This window comes from Elephantulus edwardii, unplaced genomic scaffold, assembly GCF_000299155.1.
Source record: "Elephantulus edwardii isolate Elephantulus edwardi_28Jun2011 unplaced genomic scaffold, EleEdw1.0 scaffold00001, whole genome shotgun sequence".
Taxonomy (NCBI): Eukaryota; Metazoa; Chordata; class Mammalia; order Macroscelidea; family Macroscelididae; genus Elephantulus; species Elephantulus edwardii.
Genome location: NW_006399751.1, coordinates 1,838,199 through 1,856,716, shown reverse-complemented (window position 1 = coordinate 1,856,716; position 18,518 = coordinate 1,838,199). Strand labels below are relative to the sequence as shown.

The window sequence follows — 18,518 nt, the reverse complement described above, 5'->3', positions numbered from 1 at the left end:
AATTTAAAAATAACAATTTCAAGTATAGAAAAAAATAGAATAGTGAAATGAGTTTGCATATATCATTACCCTGTGACAGGGAGCTCTGGTGGCCTAGTGGTAAGAAGCTGTGCTGCAATCCAAAGGCACATAGTTCAAATCCACCAGCAGCTCCACAGGAGAAAAATGGGGAGTCTCCTCCCTTGTGATTTACTGCTCCTGAAAACCTGTTGGAGAGTCAGTTAGGGGTTGGTTCTGACTTGATGACACCCAACAGCAACATTACCTGTGATAAGAGTTAACAATTCCTATTTAATATGTACTTTGTCCTTTTCTCCCTTTTCCCACCCTCATACCAATCTACCTTGGATTTTTTTTTTTAAGGTGAAAAGTATTTTTAAAATCAGGCTTTTTTTTTAAATGGCAAAGTTACATTTTAATTATCATTTGAAATGTCTTAATAGGAAGAAATCATGAAAGTTTAGAGGTGGGTTAAATCTTCAGTTCTGTTTTTCACAATGAATTCATTTTTTAGGTCATTTTTCCCAACCAAGCATATTTATGGCAAATTTAATTCTCTTCGATTTCCTACTTTACTTTTTAATGTAAGGTGTTTTTAATTTTAAAATGGTGTTTTTAATTTTCTCTTTAAATTGAGAGCTTTAATGTTACTTATGTATTGACTCCCCTTTTAATTAGGGTTTATTTTTAAATTAGTAAGAGATGAGCAGTACAAATTTCTCCTTTTTTAAAGAAAAAATTATCTTTTTTGTGACAAGGAATTATTTCTTTGGCTTCACAAAAGAAATATAAAACAAAATATTCTTTTTAATTAACAAAATCCTAACATAACAATTATGTAATGGTAATGGTGTCAGGTGAATAATGAAAAGATGTTTTTGAAAAATATAGGTAAATTAATAAGAAAAGATAGGAATTTAAAAATTTAACCAGAAAACTCAGATTTAAAAAGAAAACTCAGATTTAAATGTTATTCTGTCTGTTTTTTTATGACTTTGTGTTTTTATTCCCAGTCGAATTAAGAAAGTGGTTTCCATCTATGGAAGCAGCATTGATGTAGAACTCCAGCAGAGGGCAGTGGAATATAATGCACTTTTTAAGAAGTATGACCACATGAGGTGTGTGAAAAACAGAAAGCTCAAATTACCATCATCATTCCTTGTGCTAGGTTAACTAGACTTTACAATCCTGTTTTGTTCTAATTGCTTGACTGCTTTTGCTTATCCATCTAACTCTTAGCCTCTAAAAAAGTCCATTAACTATTTGCTCATTCTCCATTTGTCTTTTGGTGTGGAATATTTGCCTCACTTTGGGGTAGGGTTTTTTGTTCCCCCCATTTCTTTCATATTGTTTGGCATACAAAATTTGTATACATTATGTTAAATTCATATACATTGTGTTTCACAAATTCCTTAATTCACATTGTGTCATTTGACATTTTTTTTTTATCTATAGAACAGAGAGTGTGAAAAACAGGGGGCCAGCAGTTCCCATGACTGAAGGCGCCAAGCCATGCTTCTCTGAGTATTTATTTAGAATCATAAGGAGGGTAAACAAAGTAAAATCATAAGGAAGTACAAAAAAAAAAAGGATAATGGTGAAGTCTTTTATAGATAAGGCCAAGTTCCTCTTTATGCTAATCTCAGGAGGGAGGGATTCAGTTGATACAAACTAAGAACAATGTTGACTCTTAGGGAACACCTTAGTGCCACAAGGTGACCTTTAGCTTGTATTAAGCCTCCCTCATTTCCTGATACAGCATTTGGTCTACTATTAGTAAATTTGATATTTGGCTTCCCTCACTTCCCCCTCTTTTGTTTAAATCATAATTTTGAGATCATTAAGATGAGCATAATTTCTTTTCTTCAAGATTCATTTTTCCTTGTCTCTTAATCCTTTATATATAATCAGACAAATATAACTGAGAAAGCAAAATAAGTTCACAAAAATACTTCCAGTAAAGCAGCATTCCCTGAGGATCAGCTTCCATTGTCATGTTGCCACAGTCCCCATCAAAACCAGTTCTGATTAATCTCCTTTGTCCATGCGTCCTTTGCCATTCCCTGTCACTCCTCCCTGAGAGAGATTTCACCCTGATTCATAAGGAAAATGGGGCGGTGGACTCTCTTAGCTACTTCCTGCTGAAAAGGGACACTGTAGGTTTCAGGGTGAAGATCTTCTCTCATTACTCTGAAGGGCCCTTTTGGCAATAGGAAACATATAGTATTTAAAAGTTTTGTGGGTTTTTTTATTTAATTTTTATGAAAGTTTATGGAGACGTAGGGTTTCCAGTCATTCATTGTAAAGTTTTTACTTAAGAAGGGAGAGTGTTGTTTTTCCAACTGAAATTTCCTTCTAATCTCATCACTGTTAATATTTTGTATATTTGATATTTCCCTTCTCCTGTTGTACAGTATTTTTCTATTTTTAATACGTTTTTTTGTCTCTGCAAATCTACCAACAGAACATACACCAATTCAGTACTTTCTACATGTATAATTAACATTGACTACATCCTTCCTGTTGTATGACCATTTATATACCCTCCTTTCCCAAATTGTTCCACCCTCACTAACATAAACCTGCTGCCCCTAAATCTCCTTATCTGTTCTTAGATATTGCCACTTAGACCCCATAAAACACCCACTACTCATTGCATACTTTCTTTCCTATTGAGATCAGTGTAGTATCTATTCAATTTGTCTTCCTTGGATCCCCATTTTCTCTTGTACTGAAACAGTTTAGGAGTTAGCCTCAAATGGGTGATTACTCAGTTCATGACTCCTTGACAATCTTTAATCCTGCCATGCATTTAGGTCATGCATTCTTATAATCTGACTTATTTTAGAATGTGTGGTGAAGGGGTGAGACCTTTCCTTGTTTGACTTCAACATAGTTGTAGAGATTGTTTTGGGTAGGGGATCGAAGTTAACTGCCCAGAATTTAACCACTTCAGGTTCTTCTAGGTCTGCCCTACTTGAAAGAATGCCAGTTATGGAAAAAGTGACCACAAATGGCCCTACTGAGATTGTTCAGACTAATGGAGAAACAGAACCAGCTCCGCTAGAGACCAAACCACCACCCTCTGGGCCGCAACCCACCAGCCAGGTAGCTTTGTACTTGGATAGCTGGGAGTCCTAATGGTCCTGTCTTTTACTTGCTTATCTTTAATATTCCTGGGTGGGTGGATGGTTCCTTGTTTTACTTTTAAATACTGAAAGAGCTTTGCATTGGATTTGGATTAGACAAATGATTAAGGAATTCAGGTCTTATTTTCTTGTTTAGGCCAATGATTTACTGGATTTGTTGGGAGGAAATGATTTAACGCCTGTTATTCCTACTGCACCAACGAGCAAACCTGCTTCTGCTGGTGGAGAACTTCTTGATTTGCTTGGAGACATCAACTTAACAGGTGGGGCCAGACCAGAGTTTTCTCATGTTCGGATGGGGAAAGACTTTTGGGGAAAAACTATGCCAAACATAGCACATGAATTACTTGAAAATAGGGGAGGCCTGCACACCCATGTTTATTGCTGTTTTGTTCACAATAGCAAAAAGTTAGAAACAACCCAAGTGCCCACCAACAAACAAATGGATAGAGAAGCTTTGGTATATTCATACAATGGAATACTGTGGAGCACTGAGAAACAAGGAACTCATGAAATATTACACAAAATGAGTGACCCTAGAGGACATTATGCTCATTATATCTCAGTCACAAAAAGACAAATACTGCATAATGCCACTGTTATAGAACAGGATTGATAAGGGGGTTGAGGGAAAACTAAGAAAAGAGGGGTTAAATAATGTATATGGCATTGAAACTGACGAGAGAGAGAGAACTATATAAAAAAAAATACACGATTGGGTATTATTGGCATGACAAAGAGTCCAGAGTTAGAGTTGCATAGTAGGTGGTGGTGGGGGAGACTGTGTAACAATAAAAGAACTTTTTTCCCAAAGAAAGAAGCGAACTCAGGGGAGAAGGGCACAGGGAGGTAAAGGTGCAACAATGAAAATCCAAGTTCTTTATAAACTTTCATTAAAATTTTTTCAAAAAGAAAATAGCAGAGGCCAAATAAGAAGCAAAATTAGAATTCAGAACATCTAGAATACATCATGTAATTTTCTAAAGATAATTCATAGATATTTATAATGACCAAATTTACATTTTAGAAGAGTAAATTAATCATATTTAAGATAGCCATTTTCAGGTTAAAAAATACTACAGTCCCAGTTTTCACGGCTCTTAGTTAGGGTCACAGTCCATCACTTTTTCTAGTTTGTTTCCGCTTGTTTAGTTTTTGGTAGCAGGGGAGTGCAGGGTTGTTAATCTACTGTCCATTCCTTTCTCTTTGTCCGTTTTCCTCCTTTCTCATCCCCTCTCCTTCCTAGCCTTTGCTGTCTCCCATTGTACTCCCTACCTACCTCCTTTCTATCCCTTTCCTTTCTTTCAGTTTTTAAAAAACACAAGTTGGATATCAGCCATAGCACTAATACTGAAAAATAATTATTTTCATTTTTGAGTATTTTTTTTGTTCATACAGTAGACGTTGTGATTGATGTGTTCAGAAAAACTGTCAATTCTAAATCCAAGATTGTCATTGTAGCATGTAATTTCTACTTTTAATGGTAATATAACTGAAAGAGTAAATGACTCCTTTGATAGTATCATGAAGAATTATGTATAATATGCGTGACCTCAAGTAGAAAAAAAACATATGAAAAGGATGCTGGATTAATCAGCTTGACATTACCACAGACTAAATTATTTTTCCTAACGCAACAGCCAGATATTATAATTTCTATGTAATTTATTATGTTCCTGTGAGTCACATATGGTCAGTTACAAATCCTCAGATACCAAAGGTATACTGAATGCAAAGAGAAGCAAAAACAGCCTTGTAAGTAAAACAGAGGAAGCTCTGGTGGCTTAGTCCTTCAGGGAGTTGCACTGGTAATCTAAAAGAACCTCTCTGAGGTTTGGATCCGTCCAACAGCTCCTCCCATTACAACTGACTGCCTCAGAAACCCAGGGGAGCATTGCTGAGTGGGAACTACTTGCTGGCAGTGGGTTTGCGTATAGATGGGATGCTTCACAGAACATATTAGCATTTCCCCATTAGCACATAGTGTTCAGAAATATCTTAAATATCTACTATTGCACGAAAAAAGTTTGGTGGAAAAAAAAGTTTATCCTCAGTGCTTCTGTTAAGTATTTTATTTGCTTTTAGATATTTTTTGTTGTTGTAGTAAATATAAATTCAGCAAATACTATCATCACATCTGTTTGTCCTTATGATTGATTACTTTCTTAAACTAAATTGCATAACCTTTCTGAATCTGTTTAAGCTAATGATAAGAAATATTTATCCCATAGGGTATTTGTGAATGGTGGCTCTTGTAGTGCATGCTGTATAACAGGCACTTCACAGATGTTATTTACTTTTCCCTCTGCGTAGATGGCCACTAGTTCACTGTCCCATGAATTTTTAAAAATGTTTTTTTTGCTAGTTGGTATAAAATTAGTCCAGTTTAAAAAAAAAACAAACTACTCCAGTTAGTTTTTATTTCTTTGATTATATGGCATATTTAATATTTATCCATGTCTGAATCGTATGAATTTCCTCTTGCAAATGAGCTCCTTGTTTTAGTTCTTTGTGCTTTTCTTCAATTTATTTCTGCCCTCATTGCTTAATTTTATAATGTCTTTTTTCACCTTAGAATGTCTTTAGTATTTTTTTATAGGAGTACTTTATTTATTTATGTATTTTTATATATTTTATTATTATATATTTCAAATCTGATCTGACTGGTACAGGAAGAGATTACCCCTCCTTCTCCAGCAGAGCATCTGGTAGATTTGAACCACATACCTCTGGGACTGCAGTGCAGCTCCTTGCCACTAGGCCACCAGAGCTTCCTTAGGTTGGTTTTTTGGGGGGGAGGTTTGAAAAATACTTTAATCTTCCTTTATTTTATTTTCTGTATACATACGTCAGAGTCTATCAAAAGTATTTTAAAAGCATTTCATTTCTGGGAAGATTTTGCCTCTGGGGGGGACTTTTAGAAATGTCTGGAGATGTTTTTGGTCTCAAGACGAGGTTATTGTAAGCATATTTAGGATAAAACGAGAAATACTGTTAATCAATTTAAAATGCACAGGACAGGCCTACACATGCACCACCCCCTTTTTCCCCCCACTGTAAAATGTCATCAATAATACGGTTGAGGCTAAAAACTTGAACTAAAACCCACTGTGATCAAGTTAATTCTGACTCCTGTTACTGCTGTCAGGTGCTGTTGAGTCCACTACAACTCATCGTGACCCTGTTAAACGTCTGAACTTTGCCCTCTCCTGCACTAGCCTCACAGTCTCAGATATGCTGGAGCTCATTGTTGTAGTCACTGTGCCTTAGTGACTTTCTAAGTCAGCTATCTCATGTGTTTCCAAGGCAGTAAATCTTCACAGAAGCAAACTGCCTCATCTTTCTCTGTTGAGGCAGCTGATCTCTTTAACTACTGTACTACCAGCATTTTTTTTCTTTTTTTTTAAATTTAGGTTGTTTATTTTTCATTTCAATGAACATCTACAGAGATTTTGGGATTCCATTCATTCATTGTTGCACCCTTCTCCCCGCACAAACCCCTCCCCCTACCCCATTTGCTCCTCTCCTTGAAAAGCAAAAGAAAAACTCCCTCATTGGTACACAATCCCCCCCACACCTCCCCAAACCCCACCCCCTACCCCCAAATATAATCCACTCTGAAACCCTCATTGCATACTCCTACGATAAAAATAATGCCCTAAAATATAATACTTTTAGACAAACTGTGGTATATTCGCACAATGGAATACTATGCTGCATTGAAAAACAAGGAACTCATGCAATATTATTCAAAATGGGTGAACCTGGAGGACATTTTTTTCTTTTAACAGCCTAGTTTTATTCCGTTTCACTGTTGCCAGACTTATTGCAGTTTGGCTGAACTAGTTTACATTCCTGCACTTGTGAGAGGAAGACACCAGATGAGAGGGTTGACAAAGTGATGGGTTAAGGGGTAGGTGTGTTGGAGTCAGTCAGTCTGGCTCAGAATAGGGCAGGGTTCAGAGCCGGTGTACATAGGGTTGCTATGAGTTGCAGGGGACTCAATGGCACATAACAAGTTTACATTCCAGCAGCAGAACTTAAAAGTTTCCATTACTTTATATTCTACCTGGTATTATCAGACTTCGGAATTTTTGCCATTCTAATGAATGTGAGTTAGGTATGTTGAGGTTTTGAATTTCATTTCCTTCATTACTGGTAATTCTGAACGTTTACAAGTAAGGTAGATGTGTGTATGTATCCCCATTGAATTACATATTCCTATCTCTTTCACTAGTTTATAAATTGGTTATTTTTTCCTTCATTTGTAAAAGGTATTTGTAGTTCTGGATCCTCATTCATTCTTTATTGTGTATTGCCTTCTGCCTGTGCTTCTCTCTTTCTATTTTACATTTTTCTAGTATTTTTTTTAAATGAAAAAAGTTCTTAAAAGAAAAAAGTCTTCATTTTTAAAGCCTTTTAATTTTTTACTTCTTTTCCATCCTAGTTTATGCTTTTTACATGTTGTTTATGGACTCCTTCCCTATTCTAAGATCATAATAATTTTCCCCTCTGTGTTTTAATGAATTGTTTTGTTGGCCAAGGTTAATCTTCCGTGGGAATGTTTCCTGTAGGTGCTCCAGCTGCTGCTCCTGCCCCTGCCTCAGTCCCACAGATTTCCCAGCAACCCTTCTTGTTGGATGGGCTTTCATCACAGCCTCTCTTTAATGACATCACTTCAGGTAGGCTTGTTAGAGGTATCCTCATTCCATGAAGCACTGAGCTGTGGAGGTGATTATTAAAGAAAGGACTAATTCTGTGAGCAGTAGGTTTGCTGCAATTAGACTGACATACCTGTACATCCCCAGGCATCCCCTCCATCACAGCATACAGTAAGAATGGCTTGAAGATAGAATTCACCTTTGAACGGTCAAACACCAACCCTAGTGTCACGGTGATAACGATACAGGCTTCCAACAGCACAGAGCTAGACATGACGGACTTTGTTTTCCAGGCTGCAGTACCAAAGGTATTACAGTGTCTTCTTTCCCTTTTTCCTTTAGTTATAAATTGGATGAGTTTTAAGAATGTGTATTTAATAAAAGATATATTTTACTGTTTAGAGATTAAATTTGCAGATTTAACCCAAATAATAAATGTGTTCATTGAACTGTATAATTTGTAATTAGAATTATAGAATAAAGAAAGGAAAATCTAACAGTTGCTATGAGAACAAAATTCTATCAAAAGTTGGCCAGGTAATACTGAAGGTACTGGGGATAGGTTGAGCTTGAGTATTATAGTGATGAATACCTAAGAAAATAGTAAATATACCATACAGTTTAAGTTGAGGAATTTTAGTGCATTCCTTAGAATAATCAATCCTACACAGTCAAAAGAGCAGTGTTTGCTCAAAGATAAAAGATAAAGTCCTGATGCCAAGGGACTTTGTTTTGTAGTCTCTTCTAGCTAGACATTTTTTATCTCATTAGATGAAAGAAACATTCCTCTTCATTGATACCCAGTTTGTTATTGATAGATAACGAATACTTATTTTCATGAATTAGTGTTCTATTTATAGAAAATATTAGTTTAAGAAATAACTATTTGTTTTTAATAAACAAAAGCTTAATGTGAAGTGTCTTGTAAGTTTTTTCTGTAAAAGACCACATGATACTTTAAGTTCTATGTTTATTGCATCCATTCAATCTTGTCAGTCCTATAGTACAGTAGCATCTATGGGTAGTAATGAATGATCATAGCTCTATTCCAACAAAATTTTAATAAGAATAGATGGTGCACCAAACTCTGGCTTAAAGAAAACTAACATAATATTTGCAGACATATGAAGTATGATATTCCAGCAGTACATTTTAGAAACTAAAGGCATTGTTTTTCATTACTGGCTTTATAGGCTTCTTTGAATATACATTTTAGAAGACAAATTAGTGTAGACATTTTAAGAAGTGATTCAAGAACATGAGCTCAGGAGCATTCTTTTTGGATTCCAGTACTAGTTACATGACCTTAGGCAAATAGATACTTTTCCTTCTTCACTTACTAATGATAATACTGTAAGGAAGAAAGGACTTTCATTTGCCAGATAATATGTTAAGCACTTTTTGATTGTTCAATGAACTTAGCTACAACAATTTAGAAGTTTACATTTAGTACTTGAGGTACTGCTCTAGCAACTTAGCATCTCAGATGTAAGGCATGACTTGACCCTTCAGGATCACGGTGCAGCTTCTTGCCACTAGGCCACCAAAGCTCACTTATGACTTTATCCTTGATGCTGACTTGCATAGTGTGTATCTGCCTACCACAGTGAGGTATCTTGAACTCCTTAATGTCCATTCTGTAGTTTCTTCTGTCCACTATTTTCGTTTATTATCTGTGAAATTGAAGAATATGTTAAAATTGAGCATTTTCAGTTCTACATAAAATACCTGTGAATTACAGTTTATAATACCGTACTGTGAATGAGTTTATAATACTGTATATTTAATAATTAGTAAAGTTAATATTTTAGCTTACATAATGATTCTTGGTTAACAAGATTATGTTGTTGCCTTTCATGGAGTAGGAACCAACTCATATCTCCAGTGAGGTTCCAGAGACGGTAGATAGCATGAGGGGAGATTTCCCATCTTTCTCCCATGGAGCAGCTGATGGATTCAGACTGCATGCTTCTGGGTCAACAGCACAACTAACGACTAAGCCACCAGAACTCCCTGGTTCTTAATTACTGTCAAGTCTAACTAATAATGAGCCTGTGTATGCAGCATAAAACTACATCATAGAATTTCCCCCCTTTATGTTTTATTTGAAATTTGGTGAAAGTATATGTAGCAAAATAGATTACCAATCAACAATTTTGACACATAATATTCAGTGACTTTGGTTGAATTTTCACATTGTGTCACTATTCTCATTATTTCTTCTCCACTTTGATTCTTATCAAGCAGTCTCACATTCTCTTCTTTATGCTTTAGAGTAGATTCTAGGGAACTCTGGTGGCCTAGTGGCAAGAAGCTACACTGCAATCCTAGAGTAGCTTCTGCCCATTTGGTTTCCTTTAGATAATGGTTTAAAAGTGCACAGTACTTGAGAAACAATGTATATGAATTTTATATGAGGGAGGAAAACTGCACAGTACTCATGGGGTGATATGTTGGGGGGGTGTTTGTTTTTTAAGAGGGAAGTGGTTTTGGTTTTTTGCTTGTTTATTTTTTTACATGCTTTCCTTTTTACATTAACAGGTAACTTCATAGGATAGTGTTGGTACAGGATTTAGAGTATCTGGCCAGTTGTCTCAGGGATTCTACCAGTCTCAGTGAGTTCAGTGAATCTAGATTCTTTTAGTACTTAAAAGTTGTGATCCACATTTTCCTCTCCATAGATTTTTGGGATAATATTACCTACTAGTGGGATTGGTGGATCATATGGTATTTGTATTCCTAATTTGCTAAGGAATTGTGAAACTGCTTTCCATAGTGGTTGCACTATTCTGGCGTAGTGGATAAGGTGTTGAGCTCCCAATCCAAAGAAAGAGAGGCAATCTCCTTTCATGCACTTTATAGTCTCTGTAAACCTACTGGAGGGTGAGATTTAGTTCTAATTCTATAGCATGTAACAACAACAGGAACATCAGTATATGCAAATTCCAATCTCTCTGCCACCTCGCCAGCCTTTTTTGTTTGCTGTCTTGTTGAACATTGTTGGCAGGGTAGGATGATTACTCATTGAGGTTTTAATTTTTATCTCTTAAGAGTGAATGATCTTGAGCACATCTGCATGTGGTTTTGGCTATCTGGATATCTTCTTTGCTAAGTGTCTGTACATGTCCTTTGTCCATTTTGTAACAGAGTTGCTTGTCTCTTTTTGGTTGAGGTGGTGGTATTATATAAATTTTAGAAATGAGTCCCTTGTCAAATGTGGCATTGCCAAATAATTTTTCCCAGTCTATAGGTTTTCTTTTGGAGAAATCTTTAGATAGATTTAGTTTTTAGGAGGCCCAGTTGTCTAGCTTCTCCTCTGCCTGTTTGTACCTTTTTAGTTATAGTTGATAGTCACTTTAGTCCATAGAGTAGGACTCTTAAGTTTGTTCATTTTTTTCTTTGTTGATCTTTACAGTTTTAGGTTTTACACCTAGGTCATTCATCTTGGGTTAGTTTTTGTGTATGATGTGAGTTATGAGTCTTGTTTTAATTTTCTGCAAATAGATCCCCAGTTTTGCCAGCACTGTTTGTTAAAGAGGCTCTCTTTTCTCTAGTTAATAAATTTCATCTCTTTGCCAATGATCATTTGTACATAGGTGGATAGATTTGTTTCTAGATTCTCATTTTTGTTCCATTGGACTCTGTACCTGTCACTATCCCACTGTCAAACTGTTTTGATTACTATGATTGTGCAGTAGGTTTTGAGATTAGGAGATATAAAATCTCCTTTCTTTTGTAGTGCCACTTTGTTTATTTGGGGTTTCTTTCCTTTCCATGTGAAACTGGTGATTACTTTTTCCATCTCTGAAAAATGATAAGACGCTCTGGAGTGGGATTGCATTGTATTTGTAGATTGCTTTGGGTATTTTTGCCATTTTCACAGTATTGTCTTCCAGTACATGAATATGATGTTTTTCTATTTATGTAAGTCTGTTTTGGGTTTCTTGTAGTAATGTTTGGTTCCTTGTACAGATCTTTTGTTTCTCTAGTTAGATTTAATCGTATTTCATCTTTTGGATGGCTATTGTAATGACATTGTTTCTTTATTTCCTGCTCAGAGTTCTCTTCGGTACTGCAGAAAAATTTGACCAATTTCTGTATGTCCATCTTATATCCTGCTACTTTGCTGAACTGGTCAATTAAATTTAGTACTTTTCTTGCTGAGTCTTTGGGATTTCTATATATAGTATCATATAAAAATAGAGATAGTTTTGCTTTCTCTTTGCTAATGTGGATGACTTTTATTGCTTTATTACTCTGGCTAGGATTTCCAACACGTTATTGAATAGAAGTGTTGGTGAAGGGCAACTTTGTCAGATGTCTGTTTGCAAATGGTATGCCTTCAGTGGCTCTCCATTGAAAGTAATATTGGTTATTACTGTTACGTTGAATTGGAACTGACTCATAGTTCACTGGTGGGTCTTTAGAGACCATAAATTGCTCAGGAGCAGATGGTAGATTTGAACCACCGACCTTTGCATTGGCAATGTGATTACTTACCACTAGGCCACCAACTCCTTTAGTTTTATATGTATTCTTTTATGTTGAAGAATTTCCCCTTTATTCCAATTTTGCTGAGCATTTTTATCAGGAAAGGTTGTTGAATTTTGTCCAATGCCTTTTCTGCATCTATAGAGCTGATCATTTGTTTCTTTTCCTTTGTTTTGTTGATGTGGTGAATTGCAGTGATTGTTTTTCTAATGTTGTACCCTCCTTGCATACCTGGTATGAATTTCACATAATTGTAATGAGATGATTTTTATTTTGGTTATGATGTTGAATTCTCTTATCTGGGATTTTTTTGGGAACTTTTGTATCTATGATCATGAGGAATATTGGTTTATAATTTTCTTTTAGAGTGTTGTCTTTGTCTGGCTTTGGCATCAGCATTAGAATTGCTTCATACAATGTGTACTGGAGTATTCCATCTTTTTCTTTTTTAAATATTCTAAAAATTTTTTATAAAGGTATTAGCCCTTTTCTCAATGTTTGGTAAAATTCACTGGAGAAGCCATCACCAGGCCAGGACATTTTTAGTTAGGAATTTTTATTTTATTATTTTGTGTGTGTGTGTGTGTGTGTGTACTGTCAAATCAGATCTGACTGGTACTAGAGGAGATTGCACCTCCTTCTCCAGCAGAGCATCTAGTGGATTCGAACTGTGTACCTCTGGGATTGCAGTGCAACTTCTTGCCACTATTCCACCAGCGCTCCTTGTGGCTAGTAATTTTTAATGACCTCTTTCTTATTTTATTTTTAGAATATGATCTAAAAATTTTTTACTTCAATCTGTTTGTGTTTAGGTTAATTTCCAAGAATTTGTTTATTTACTCTAGGTTTTCAAATCCGATGGCTTATGTTATTACTGTTGTTAGGTGCTGTCAGATATAACTCATAATCTAAAAACTGCTTAACCTGAACTCTGCCCTATCCTGTGCCATTCTCCTGACCTCTGACACACTAGAGCCCACTGCTAAAGACACCGTGTCAATCCATCTTGCTGACCCTCCACCTTCCCAAGCATGAGGGCCCTTTCCAAGTAATAGCCTCACCTAGCTACATGTCCAGAGTATGAAAGGTGAAGCTTTGCCAAACTTGCCTACACTATGTCTGTACTTTTTTAAAAACATACCTGTTTGTTCTTTTGGCCATCCATGGGATGGGATATTCAGAACTTCATAATATGCTGTCATCTTTTTTATTTAATTTTGTTCTTTTGTGACATCATGCATTTCCCCCCCTTACTCTTATTTGTGTTGCCTTCTTTTCCCTTATTAGATTTTCCAGGGGCTTGTTGATTTTGTTAATCCTTCCCTGCTATTGTTTTGTTTCATTTATTTTTTTCTTTTATTATTATTTCCTTTGTTAGGGGAGATTGTAGGCTTGTTTGCTGTTGTTTTTTCCTAATAGTTGAAGCACTTTCGTCTCTTGTTCTTATAAGCACACAAACCCCACCAGCACTCAATAAATTATGTGTGATCTTTTGCTGTACTTTCTATGTATACTTTTTCTGTTATAGCCACATGGAGAGATCCTGATGTGTTCTACTTAAATATGTACAAGAGCTTTGAAACTTTTCTTCTGTCTTGTAGTTGAATACTGTGAGACCCTACTGATTATTTCAGGCTTTAATACAGGTGGCTGGGTCACAGCCATCTCAATACACAAAGGCACAAAAATCTGTATAGTTGGTAATCTGTTGGTTTATTATTCTTCGTAATTTTTTTCTTTTGGCTTCTTTGTGACATTTTAAAGCTGCCAAACCACTGCCACAGAGCCATCATATCCTTCCATTGTATTTCCAAGGCTATAAATCTTACTGGGAGCAGACTGCCTCATCTTCCTCCTGTGGAGTGACTGGTGGATTTGAACTTTTCAATTAGCAGGTCAATATGTGACAAACATCCAGTGCAGCTAAGGCTCCATTTAAGCCACAAGTACCCATGGTTGATCAGAACTATCAAAAATTGTTACCTTTTGACAGGTGGGAGGTAAAAGTCTACCAGAAAAGGGAGAGAAACTCCTTGTTAGTGGTCATGCTCAGAGTGGGTTTTATGGGTATGATAATGTCAGTTCAGTGACAGCTCAGATGCCATGGATTCCTGATACCTGGAAAACTTAGAAGGCAAATCTGTGACTTGAACTATCATTTGAGAGTTTAGCTTTTGTTGAAAACTCTGCTTAGTATTAAGTGTATTATTTTTTCTGAAGAGCTTCTTTTTCCCCTCCTAGACATTCCAGCTGCAGCTTCTGTCTCCTAGCAGCAGCATTGTCCCAGCATTTAATACAGGGACCATCACACAGGTCATTAAAGTTCTGAACCCTCAGAAGGTGAGTATATTTAGCACATTTAAAGATAATCTGAGGAAGATGTAGCATATTTTAGAAAAAGAAAATTTCATTTTGTTTCTTTTACTTATAGATCTCTGAAAATAAGTTGTTCAACTTGTGTTCCTTTGATAATAAACTGATCCCAGAGACATTAAATGGCTTAATAGCATTTTATTAAAATTCATCTTTACATAAATTTATTTTTTCTAATAAACTTAATGATCTAGCTCTGAAGACACTTTTTTAAACTTTACTCAAGTTGAAATCCAGGATAAAAGCATTGTTGAACCAATTATACATATTTACTAATGTAATTATTACTTGTGAATAGCAAAAGTGGGGAATGCAGTCTAATATGAAATAACTTTAGAAGTTGAAATAAAATTAAGCAACATTTTAATTATTTTTTAAATGGTAAATTAGCTCTTATAAATAATAATTTCCTAACTTTCAAACAGTTTTTAATTTCAACAATGAATTCACATTGAAAAATTTCTGTTAGCTACTGTAAATACCAGTATTATTTTCTTTTCTTGTAACAATTTATCTTTCCTTTGTTATTCATGTTATTTTGAGAAATTGCCTGTAAAACAAGCACAGATTCCTTCTGACACTATCCAGTATGTGCAAAAAAAAAGTATCTGCGTGCTTTAATATTTGAAATTTACTCTGTATAGAGACTATTTGATTTTATTTAAACTCCTTCTGTTACCAATAAGTTAACTTATTTATCTTCCCATTTACTAAATAGGTTTAAGTTTAAAAAAAGACATTTTAATTTTTGGAGGGGTTGGGTTTGTTTTGGGTTTTTTTTTTTTAAATAGCATTCAGTTTATTACACATATTTAGTACTGGCTTCCTATATTTCCCCCCGTTTCTTTTTATCATAATTACGTTATCATCTAGATGAGCATCCTTTATACACAAACAAATAAATTAAACATAGTAAACTCAAAGAAATACTTTCAGTAATCTCCATATGATCAGAAGGATTCAGGTTGAATATTCCTTGAAAGTCTGTTTTAATTGTCCCATTGCCACAGAGACATTTTAATTTTAAGAGTCAAGTCTTCCAAAACATGCAGCAAATACTCCAGGTGGCTTTGTTTTTTTTAAATGTAATTCTAATATTGAAGCCAGCAATGTATTCTGGAGATGCGCTGCCTGTATACATTTCACATCAACTGGAGTACTAGGTGTTCTGCTTTTCACTTATACCTCCTTATTAAGAGACAGCTTTGCTTTTAAAAATTTTGTTGATCCATAAGATTAAAAGTCTATTTATAGGCTAGATAGACTCTAGGGATTTTATTTCAGTGTATAGCTTACTATTCTCTTTTCCTCTTACAGCAACAGCTGCGAATGCGGATCAAGCTCACATATAATCACAAGGGCTCAGCCATGCAAGACCTAGCAGAGGTGAACAACTTTCCCCCTCAGTCCTGGCAATGAGGCTCTGGCACCATTCTCATTCTTACCCACTCAATCAAAGGAACTCTGGGAAGGAGGTTGTGATCGCTGGCAAGTCCCCCCCAACTGTACCATGGGCATGAGGAGCCGAAGAGACTGTTGAGGAGGATTTTCCTAAAGTTATTGCTGACCTTGAAGCATCGTTAAAGACTAATCTCCTCTCCTCCACTGTCGAGGCTGGCTGCTTCTGGAGGCTACTTTGCACTCTTCCTCTTCTCCTTTTCCCATAATCCCCTGTCCCTCCCAGATTTATAGCCAGAATCGACATTCCCTGGGCCCCTGAGGAAATAAGCAGCTGGTCTGGAGGAGAGGACTGGAATTCATGGCAAGAAAACACTCACTCTGTCTCTGCAGCAAAGAGTTGCCCCTTCTTTCTACTGTTGTTTCTGTGGACTGGGCAAGGTGGGGCATTTATTCCTCACAAGCTGGGTTACCATCTTTAGGCGCTTTTTACATCTGGCATTCAGAATGGAAATGTAACAATGGACATTAGGGAGCCCTGCCTTTTTCTACTGGTTCCCCCAATGTTTGAAAGAGGCATTAGGCTCCTGATAGCCTTTTCTGTGCATTGCTGTATACACACAGACACACACATATATGTATGTTTGTTATCAAGAACTGATCAGACCTTGAGAGGTGATTTGTAAACACTGGACAGATGCAGAGAAAAAGAGCTTTTATTGAGATATGGCATGAAGGGTATGGTGCTCTATTTGTACTAGAAACTTCCAAGGCTCTTCCAGCTCTACCTTCTGACCATTCTTTAGCTATAGTCATGAGTACTCTCCATGATTTTCAAATCAATATCCCTTAAAGTGAAAGTGGACAACTTAAAAAAAGAGAAAATAATAGTTATTAATCCCCCCATTCCTACTATGAATTTAAAAACAAACCAAAACTCTCCTAAGCCCATCACTTGCCTATTTAATTATGGTAAATGGGTGGAAAGTAGAGTTCACTAGATTTAAAGATCAGACTCCTTTAAAAAAAGCACCTTTGCCCATAGGAAAAGTGAGTATCAGACTCATCCTAGAGCATACTGGAGTCATCTTCATTACTCCAAAACCTCCCTCCCTTTTTATTTCCTGAGCCTGGCTTGGACCTTGGCATTCCGTTTGAATTCCTTCTTCTAACTGGAATATTTGTGTTGTATCTGTAACACTGGCACTGAAATAAAGACCACACAGTTAAAGAAATCTTTCCTATATTGTACTTTATGATGTTGGAACGAAGCCTTGTAGCTTCCTGGCCCCCTTTGTCAGAGCAAGTCTTCTTGAGGCCTTAGGGTAGGAATGTCCTTTCCTGAGTCCGACAAATTGGTCTTTTGAAATAGACTGATCTCATTAACATCTGCATCAATGACTTGAGGTCTGGAACTTTTAAAACGAATAGGAGTGCCGAGTGCTTTTTATGACAGGATTCTTGTATTATCAGACCTTAACATTGAGTTGTTGGAATAAGGGAAAAGCAGCTGTCCCGTAGCACATGTTGAATGTACTATGCACATTCAGGTACACAGGCACCATGTCTTACATACTAAAGAAAGAAAACCTGAAGTCTACCTTGCTCTTAACTATTGGCAATCATTACTGTATTATGTACAGTATAATGACTACTTTGGCTTTGGTCTTAAATCTGGGTATAATATCCATTTTTTAATTTTTCTCCATTTGACCAAGCCTTTACTAAAGCTCTTCAGAGTCTTGTCAAATCTAGCTCTGTATCAGATGCTAGACTATTCCTAACCTTTGACAAACTGGAGTTGTGCTAAAGGCTCCAAAGTGGAAACTTTCTGGTCTTACTAGTTTATTAAAAGAGCAAGATCCACTAAACTTAACTGCACTGGGTAAATGTTGATGAAATCAAGAAGAGGTATCATCCTTGTGCATAGCTTTCAGTAATGTAAGTGTGGACTAGGGCATGTTTAAGACAACTGCTCAGCCTGTGTTAAGGAAAATAGCCTTTCAAGGTTTCTTTTCAGACTGATTTCATTGGATGGATACTCAATGCTGTGAAACACGATAGGATTAACATAATATTGGTGGATTTCTTGAATAGAATTTTTGTCTTAACATTCCTCTTTGTCATAGAGGCTTTATTTTCTCTCTCATCTTTGTAGTTAAGCAGCTCAGCCTTTTTAGTTGAACTGAGTTGAATTTCTGAAGAAATCTGAAGATGGTGCTGGGCTAATGGAGCTGGAAAGGATCTGCTTACACTGACAAAGCATGTGCTTGGTTGATCAGAGTTTTAAGGTAGAATTATATGATCATCCATTGCTTTGTCTAAACGGAAAAAAAAGATATCATGGCCTTAACAAAAAAGGGTGCTGTTTAGAACATGAATTGATTTCAGAGACTCAATATAAGCACCTTGCTGAAGGACTAGCAGCCAGGCAACTGCCTAGCAT

General features: G+C 36.1%; 1 protein-coding gene across 2 annotated transcripts in view; it reads left to right on the top strand.

Annotated features, from left to right (window-relative positions):
- AP1G1 (adaptor-related protein complex 1, gamma 1 subunit) overlaps nucleotides 1–18,185 on the top strand; it is an 86,101-nt gene extending 67,916 nt beyond the window's left edge. Inside the window, exons 18-24 of one of the 2 annotated variants that reach the window (XM_006878632.1) lie at nucleotides 1,014–1,118; nucleotides 2,967–3,108; nucleotides 3,286–3,412; nucleotides 7,724–7,831; nucleotides 7,958–8,118; nucleotides 14,543–14,641; nucleotides 15,992–18,185. In XM_006878632.1, coding sequence (XP_006878694.1) covers nucleotides 1,014–1,118; nucleotides 2,967–3,108; nucleotides 3,286–3,412; nucleotides 7,724–7,831; nucleotides 7,958–8,118; nucleotides 14,543–14,641; nucleotides 15,992–16,093 — 844 coding nt within the window. In that variant the 3' untranslated portion in view covers nucleotides 16,094–18,185. The remainder of the gene's footprint in view (nucleotides 1–1,013; nucleotides 1,119–2,966; nucleotides 3,109–3,285; nucleotides 3,413–7,723; nucleotides 7,832–7,957; nucleotides 8,119–14,542; nucleotides 14,642–15,991) is intronic. The other variant, XM_006878633.1, reaches the window with a different exon arrangement.
- Nucleotides 18,186–18,518: the final 333 nt, after the last annotated feature.